At 37.9% G+C, this 9,581-nt stretch overlaps 1 protein-coding gene across 1 annotated transcript in view; it reads right to left on the bottom strand.

The window, feature by feature from the left end:
• The window catches only part of LOC107710208 (syntaxin-binding protein 5-like), a 102,219-nt gene extending 96,812 nt beyond the window's left edge, over window positions 1-5,407 (bottom strand). The window contains exon 1 of the mRNA XM_016514949.1: window positions 5,254-5,407. Within this exon, the coding sequence (XP_016370435.1) occupies window positions 5,254-5,407 (154 nt within the window). The remainder of the gene's footprint in view (window positions 1-5,253) is intronic.
• Window positions 5,408-9,581: the final 4,174 nt, after the last annotated feature.

The raw sequence follows: 9,581 nt of genomic DNA, 5'->3' as shown, positions 1-9,581 counted from the left end.
ACTTTTGAACATTTAAAAGGCTTCATGTTTCAAAAGCTGTTAACTGCGTTTCATTGTCAATCGAAACACAAGACATTTAAAAAAATATATATCTACAAATATGAATGAGACAACATTGCAAATACTACAAAATACTATGAGATTTGTACCATGTATATCTGACCATAAATACCAGCATAACCTAAGTCAGTCACAGTTTTGCTAGTCCATCCAAGATTTGTCAACTAACTCTAGCCTTGTAGTTTAGGTACAGAGACCAAAATTAGTCACAAAATCAAAGGTAAGACTTCATTCATACCATCCCATTCAGCTGAATCTTGAGATTCGTTTTGCACTGCCGATAGCTTTATTTATTTTAAATTATTTGTTTACATTTTTATTTATCCGTTTTTTATATCTGTTTTTGCTTATGATGAATGTTTCATCGTTTTTAATGTGACAGATGTTTTACAGTGTTGTTATTGTTAACTTTAAAACAATTTTAAAAATGCTAATTAAAACAAAGCTAATATAAAAAATACTAGATTAACTTATTTCAGTTTCACCTAACATTTTAATTTTCATTAAATTGAGTTACTAAAACTGAAATAAAAATACATTTAAGCTAAATAAAAAAATAATAACAAAATAACAAAAGCACGTAAAAATGACTAAAACTAAAATATGAAAATTGAAAATATAAAAATAACAGTGAATTCAAAATAGAATAAATATTACTAAAATAATACTGGCTGTACACTGTATTTACGGTCTTAATTTGAAGTATAGTGGCAAAGCATGTGTATGTGTGCAGCACAATGGAGTCAAACTTCCCCTCAGGCACAATTCAATATCAATTCAATATCAATTTCAACTGAATATATCCAACTATTTAAATACCCAGCCCTTTGAATTGCACAAACAATCCTGATGTGCTATAGATAGACAAAAACAACAGGCAGTGAGAACACAAACCTTGCGAGGAGTGTTTCGCTGCAGCCTGCGGATGACATCCAACCCGGCCCACATCCAAGTGTGACGTCACAAACCACGCCCATGTCAAAATACATAACATTCTCATTCATTTTGAAACAAGAAGAAGCATCGATAAGAAGATAATTCGTATTGTTTGCCAACCGCTAAAAAAAGTTGTTGTTTGCCGTGTCGGTAAGTAAAAAAATATATATTTGGTCTAAATCGGATGAAGCAAGAGATGTCTTTTTATTCTTTGAGTATCTGGAGGAGCTGGACATATTCATATCAAATTGTTTTGATGAACAAGCCCTAAAGGTCCATGCCATGTTCTGTGAATAATCTATCAGAGCAAGGAATCTCTCTGTGTAGTCTATGTGTGCATTTATGTATGTATGTGTGTGTACTGCATGTCAAGAACTGTTTTTCTGATCATTCAACTGTTCATTCAGCTGCTCAGACTTTATAATAGTTGGAACATATCTTTTGTTAAACACTACCAGTCAAAAGTTTTTGAACAGTAAGATTTTTAATGTTTTTTTTTAAAGAAATCTCTTCTGCTCACCAAGCCTGCATTTATTTGATCCAAAGTACAGCAAAAACAGTACAATTTTAAAATGTTTTTAAGTTTTAAGTAAGTTTTCTATTTGAAACAGTTTTCTATATTTCTATTAACATGTAATTTATTCCTGTGATTTCAAAGGTGAATTACTCCAGTCGCATGATCCTTCAGAAATCATTCTAATTTTCTGATTTGCTGCTCAAAAAGCATTTATTATTATTATTATGTTGAAAACAGCTGAGTAGATTTTTTTCAGGTTTCTTTGATGAATAGAAAGTTCAGAAGAACAGCATTTATCTGAAATAGAAATCTTTTGTAAAATTATAAATGTCTTTATCATCACTTTTGATCAATTTAAAGCATACTTGCTAAATAAAAGTATTAATTTCTATACCCTAATCCCCACCCCCCTTTTATTTCAGATAAATGCTGATCTTTGATCTTTCTATTCATCAAAGAATCCTGAAAAATTGCACTCAGCTGCTTTAAATATTGATGATAATAATAATAATCAGTAATGTTTCTTGAGCAGCAAATCAGCATATCAGAATGATTTCTGAAGGATCATGTGACTCTGAAGACTGGAGGAATGATGCTGAAAATTCAGCTTTGATCACAGGAATACATTACATTTTAAAATATATTCAAATAGAAAGCAGTTATTTTAAATAATAAAAAATATTTCACAATATTACTGTTTTTGCTGTATTTTGGATCAAATAAATGCAGGCTTGGTGAGCAGAAGAGACTTCTTTAAAAAAACATTAAAAATCTTTCTGTTCTAAAGACTTTTGACTGGTAATGTATATTTTTTGTAAAATTTTATATTTCATTATTTTTGTAAAATAATAAATAAATACCCAATGAAACAATGGATGTCTTTAAGTATGCGGAAGACCTGGACACGTTTCATATCAAGTTGTGATGAACAGGGCCTGAAGGTCAATGCCATGTTAGTTATATAATCTATCTTTATTCAGCGTGTGTGTTGCCTACTGCATATGGAGAACTGTTGATTCTGTCATTCAAATATTAACGCTTTATGATAAGTGGAACACATCTTTAGAAAATTAAATGACAATTATACAATACCAACTTTTACAATAATTTTACATACAATTTACATACCAAAATCTAATTGTCCCCTTTAAATATGATACATTTTAATTTTGCCTTGGGTAGGTCAAAATCGATCGTAATAAATGTGAATTTATCTCATTACATAAATAAACAAGGTAAGGTTTAAAAGTTTTAATTAACAATTAGCCTACTTTAATCAATGCAAGCGTTTTACAGGCTGTTGTGATGACGAAATCAGCTCCGTATATTAGACCTATTAAATATTAGATTTAAGTTGTGGCATTTTAGCCAAGACATCCTTTACAAAAATAAGAAAACGTGTATTAGTAAAACGAAGGACAACATTATTTGATTTAGATCCTCTAAACCTCCATAAATTGCTTCGACATACTTCTGGGTTTCCCCGGTACGGGGATGGGGAAAGCACAAGGTGACGTATTTGATATGGGCGTGGCTTCCATCGTCACACTCGGACGTGGGCGGGGTTGTATCGGGGATGGGCGTGACTTTCGACGTCACACGTGGATGTGGGCGGGGTTGGATGTCCACCGCAGGCCGCAGCGAGCCCTACTTGGACCTTGCTGCATTGTATCCAGAGAACAACAATGGTTGACTACGCAGATTTACAGCACTGGCCTCTGCTTAACAGCTGTCATCGTCGCACTCTGTCTGTGTTTGAAAACCTAGAGGGTTTAGGCCTACACTGATAGCACTTCTGAGTATCAAGACGCACCTATAATGCTGTCTAGCTAGGCAGCTCAGTGTGTTTTGAGACGCAGCCTCTCTGTGTATGTTTGTTTAGTGGCTAAAGCGGGTTACGTAAGCGGCGCTCGCGGGGACGGGTACCTGTCGGCGAGCAGCAGTAGCAACAAGCTTCACTTCATTCTTCGCATCTCTCTCGTTTCTCTTTTCATCTTTCCACTAATTCTGAAATAAATATTAACGTAATCCAGCGTTCGTATGCGTCTATTAAATTTCAACCTGACAAAAAGGCCAAAGCCTCTGTAAATGCACTCATGTAACCTCGTTAAAAAATATAAGATTAATGATTATTAAATTCAGAGTGGTGTTTTAAAGTCTGCGTGAACCGGAAGTTGCTGCTGACTTTATTTCAGTGTAGTGACGTATTTCCAGCTGAAACAGAATATTGAATAGAGGGCATGGTTTTATGTTTGCGCTCCTGCTCTCTCGCTATTCGGACTGAAGGAGGCCTCACATTTATGAACGAACTGAATTGGCTTGCCATTCTTGGTTGTATGCTGAAAATGTATTATAAATCTATTCAGATTACTTTTTTAACCTAACTGATAAAATAATGCCCAGCAGTCGACAAATATGGAGGCGAAAATGACAATTATTAAATCATTTGGGATTTTTGTTGCGACTCAGCAGATCTCTAGACACAAACTTCAATATAGCGTAATAAGATTTGTGAAAGACTCGGTGTTCAAACGAATCGGCTGAGTAAATGATTCAATGACTCACGCATAACTCAAAGGGAACTTGTCGCCACCTACTGTACTAACAAAGTAACCTGTAGCAATGTTGACTGAGCGAACTAATTAGAATCTTTAAACTAAATTAAAATCCCAGCTGCAGTGCTGTCATTCTCCTACAGTTTCCGCACACACGTGTGTGGGTTTGTAATCTAATATGGCATTCATTTGGACGTGGTTTTGCGAGGAGCGAGATAGATGAGAAGAGAGAAGCCTCTACAGAACCCGTTTCTCACCGAGAACTATTAACTCCATCCATTGTACCAGATCTAATCCAGAGAGGGCAGCTAAACCAAATCAATACTTCAAACTTGGCCTATTCAAAACACATTGCACACTCGCAGTCTCAAAATCTAGGCTAGACAACAACCTAGTGATCTGCCTACCTAGACAACATTTGGGCACCTATGATGGCCCAAAATTATCCTTCGATACACATACTGTTAGGCTTCAGCGTGTGTGTGCGTGCGTCCAAAAAGAGTCAAGAATGGTTCTGAGTTTACAAGAAAATACCAAAATTACACGTTAATCCCAGCACAGTAGATTATGCAAGAAACGGGTTGTTTATCCCCCTCCCTCCACTCAAACATCACAGCTTCATTCTATAACCACACATGATACAGACGCTTCAATAAAGTAGCATGTTTAACACTGGACACTAAAACGGAAGATATGGACAGCAAAAGTAACCGTGTGGGTTCAAACGAATCTCAGTGTCACGCATGAATATTTTACGCATTTGAGCGCATTTTCCAAACACAGAGTCATCCCTTTCCACGCACAGCTTGTGAAAAAAAATATTTAGTCTGGGTTTGACGGGGCAGAGTATGATAGTAGTGTGTATACAGGCTAACATATACCAGCGTTTTAATGTAAAAACGCATTCCAGCGGTGTGCAATCAAAAGATACTGGACACTGTTATTTGCAATAAAACATACGAATGACATCATAACGCTTCCATACAGATTAAAATTAGTTTTTTCATTACAACATTATGTGATGCATCACATCTAAACAGAAAAGACACGCGTTATCTATATTCTAGTATATAGCTATACTAGTAAATCTGTGGATAAAGTGAAATCACAGCATGCACTAAGTGGCACTTGCGCGAGGTTTATTAAAGAAAAAAACACACACATCAGCTGATGTTACACATTCACTTGAAAGCTTCCCCACCTTGCAGAGCTGGAAGTGTGCAGACTGGAGCGTCTCCGGGATGAGCTCGTTCTCCTTGGCCCCGAGCTGCGGGGATGGAGAAGGGGACGACACGGCCGTCAAGCCGTCCAGCACCTTACGAATATTAAACTTCTTCATTTTCCCCCCGGTGCGAGAGACGGAGGGGGACGGGAGCACCGAGTCGAGATCAGCCGTGGATGATGAGAGGGAAAGCCGCTCTCGCTCGTTTCTGCAGCACGTCTCTTTAAACCTCACATTTTAAGTGTTTTTCACCGTGTCCTCCATGGCTAAAAGCTTGGGTTGCGAATGTTGATATTTTTTGCTTTTTATTAGCGTTTGTGGGGTGTCCGTTTATTCTGACTCGGCGTCCCGCTGCGTCTCAAATTCCCTCTTATCCTCTCTCGCTCGATCCCTTCTGCTCTCCACTCAACGCGGAAACACCGCTGCAGCGCCGCGCATGCGCACTCCAGACTGGATGACTACTGTTTACATCAAGACTAGCAATGTGCGCTAGTAAAGTAAATAAAGTGCATTTTGATTTCACGCGGACTTTAAGAAACAACTGTATCAATATCCTGCGTCACCATTTTTCTAAAAACGGAACAATATGTGAAAATTCCCTTCTCTTCATAAATCGTTTGCTTAATAATAACACACTTAAAGATAATACCATGCAAGCTCTTGAAAATAATTAATGTGGAATAGATTTGAAAACATTCTTCGTAGAATAATTATTAGATTAGGATTCTTGTTACAAACGCGTTACTTTTTCCTGCCTTCAAAGACTGACAGCAGCGCGAGCAAATAGCTTTCGAGCGCGGGCTGTGAAGAAGCCGTTTATTGGTTGGGCCTACTAAACGAATACGCCCCCTTCAATAAAGAAGTCGCTATTCGGACTGAAGGAGGCCTCACATTTATTATTATTATTATTATTATTATTATTATTATTAACTGAATTGGCTTGCCATTCTTGGTTGTATGCTGAAAATGTATTATAAATCTATTCAGATTACTTTTTTAACCTAACTGATAAAATAATGCCCAGCAGTCGACAAATATGGAGGCGAAAATGACAATTATTAAATCATTTGGGATTTTTGTTGCGACTCAGCAGATCTCTAGACACAAACTTCAATATAGCGTAATAAGATTTGTGAAAGACTCGGTGTTCAAACGAATCGGCTGAGTAAATGATTCAATGACTCACGCATAACTCAAAGGGAACTTGTCGCCACCTACTGTACTAACAAAGTAACCTGTAGCAATGTTGACTGAGCGAACTAATTAGAATCTTTAAACTAAATTAAAATCCCAGCTGCAGTGCTGTCATTCTCCTACAGTTTCCGCACACACGTGTGTGGGTTTGTAATCTAATATGGCATTCATTTGGACGTGGTTTTGCGAGGAGCGAGATAGATGAGAAGAGAGAAGCCTCTACAGAACCCGTTTCTCACCGAGAACTATTAACTCCATCCATTGTACCAGATCTAATCCAGAGAGGGCAGCTAAACCAAATCAATACTTCAAACTTGGCCTATTCAAAACACATTGCACACTCGCAGTCTCAAAATCTAGGCTAGACAACAACCTAGTGATCTGCCTACCTAGACAACATTTGGGCACCTATGATGGCCCAAAATTATCCTTCGATACACATACTGTTAGGCTTCAGCGTGTGTGTGCGTGCGTCCAAAAAGAGTCAAGAATGGTTCTGAGTTTACAAGAAAATACCAAAATTACACGTTAATCCCAGCACAGTAGATTATGCAAGAAACGGGTTGTTTATCCCCCTCCCTCCACTCAAACATCACAGCTTCATTCTATAACCACACATGATACAGACGCTTCAATAAAGTAGCATGTTTAACACTGGACACTAAAACGGAAGATATGGACAGCAAAAGTAACCGTGTGGGTTCAAACGAATCTCAGTGTCACGCATGAATATTTTACGCATTTGAGCGCATTTTCCAAACACAGAGTCATCCCTTTCCACGCACAGCTTGTGAAAAAAAATATTTAGTCTGGGTTTGACGGGGCAGAGTATGATAGTAGTGTGTATACAGGCTAACATATACCAGCGTTTTAATGTAAAAACGCATTCCAGCGGTGTGCAATCAAAAGATACTGGACACTGTTATTTGCAATAAAACATACGAATGACATCATAACGCTTCCATACAGATTAAAATTAGTTTTTTCATTACAACATTATGTGATGCATCACATCTAAACAGAAAAGACACGCGTTATCTATATTCTAGTATATAGCTATACTAGTAAATCTGTGGATAAAGTGAAATCACAGCATGCACTAAGTGGCACTTGCGCGAGGTTTATTAAAGAAAAAAACACACACATCAGCTGATGTTACACATTCACTTGAAAGCTTCCCCACCTTGCAGAGCTGGAAGTGTTCAGACTGGAGTGTCTCCGGGATGAGCTCGTTCTCCTTGGCCCCGAGTTGCGACGATGGAGAAGGGGACGACACGGCCGTCAAGCCATCCAGCACCTTACGGATATTAAACTTCTTCATTTTCCCCCTGTGCGAGTGACGGAGGGGGACGGGAGCACCCGAGTCGAGATCAGCCGTGGATGCTGATGGGGAAAGCCGCTCTCGCTCGTTTCTGCAGCACGTCTCTTTAAACCTCACATTTTAAGTGTTTGCCGTGTCCTCCATGGCTAAAGGCTTCGGTTTTGAACGTTGATTTTGTTGATGTTGTTTTTTATTAGCGTTTGTGGAGTGTCCGTTTATTCTGACTCGGCGTCCTGCTGCGTCGCAAATTCCCTCTATCCTCTCTCCCACTCTCTCTCTCTCTCGATCCCTTCTGCTCTTCACTCAACGCGGAAACATCGCTGCAGCGCCTCGCATGCGCACTCCAGACTGAATGACTATTGAAGCCGCCTTCCAAACGCTTTTCCCGGTGACCAGGCAAGACTGTGGAGCGCTGAGTGAGACTAGCGTCACATTGCAGAAATGAGGGGCGGGACTCTGCACCTGGAGTGGAGCCGCAGGGATGCAGGATGGAAAGCGCATCAGCTAACACATAACAGTCATAATATGCATCACTTCTTTAGGTTAGCCTGCACGCTGTAAAATAGATTTGATAGGGGAAATATTTTTTCAAATTATGACTATTTTTAAGGTTAATTTCTCCATAGGCACATATCTCACATTTTTGGCTACAAAAAGATATCCATGGTTGTTCTCTAGGAAGAAACAGGGCTCTCACGGTCATGGAAAATCTGCACATTTCAGGGAGTTTCAAAACTGTGAATTTCAGGCCTACATATAAAATGATTCACAGAAATGTCTTGAGACGATATACATTTCTAGTTATATTCAGCTCTAAAATATTTAATTGGGTTGAAGTCTATATTATATATATATATAAAAAATCGTATGTAATCTGAATCACTGTAAAAGTCATGGCAAAGTCACGGAAATTCGTTGGTCAAAATGTGTGGAGTGCTGCAAAAAGATTAATCGAACACGTTGATCATTTATGACATTTCCAATAGTGTGTCAGACTATGGGATAAGTTGTCACAATGGAAACTGCCATTAGATAACATTTTATTGTAAACAGCATATTATTGTTGTATCACTGAAACGTGCATTTTCTGTAAAGCTGCTTTGAAACTATTTGTATTGTGAAAAGCTCAATAGATGTGAATTTATTATAGTCTTTAAGCTACATTTAAACAGGACAACTATTCAAGATAACAAAAATATTAAATTGTTTTTGCAAAGGAAAACTGCAAGTATATAAAATGTATTTATAAAAACACACTCTTGTCTGAATGTATATCAGTGTGGCTTCATTGTGTTAAATTGTTTACACAAAAGCTGTAACTATAAATATGGATATGCAAATGTTAGTTTGGATATAATTTCTCATTTAGAGTTTGAAATCAACATGAATCCACCACTAGAGAAAACAATAATTTGTGCAATTGCAATTAGACTTTTAACTAGACTTATAATCTGAAAACAGACCATTATAAAGGTTTGCCAACTATCTAGCTCTGTGTTTAATTTGGTATGTCTGATGTGAGATAGAGAGGGTCAGAAAGTAGAGGTCACAATGGCTCAACAATCAGTCTTGCCACTGCTGTTTAGGAGTGCGTCGCTAGTAATTGATTCGGACATGTGCCCTTGTTTAATGAAGGCCAAGTTTACTCTTTGCGATCAGCAAGCAATGTCTTTCTGGTTGAGGCCAGTTTGTCTCTGTCGATGAGATGATATTAGACTCTATCATATCATCGACAGAGACAAACTATAGATATCATATCATCCAATGTTAGTTTTT

Source organism: Sinocyclocheilus rhinocerous, unplaced genomic scaffold (genome assembly GCF_001515625.1).
Source record: "Sinocyclocheilus rhinocerous isolate Xijiao unplaced genomic scaffold, SAMN03320098_v1.1 scaffold4889, whole genome shotgun sequence".
In the NCBI taxonomy this organism is placed as follows: Eukaryota; Metazoa; Chordata; class Actinopteri; order Cypriniformes; family Cyprinidae; genus Sinocyclocheilus; species Sinocyclocheilus rhinocerous.
This window is presented reverse-complemented; position numbering and strand designations above follow the sequence as displayed.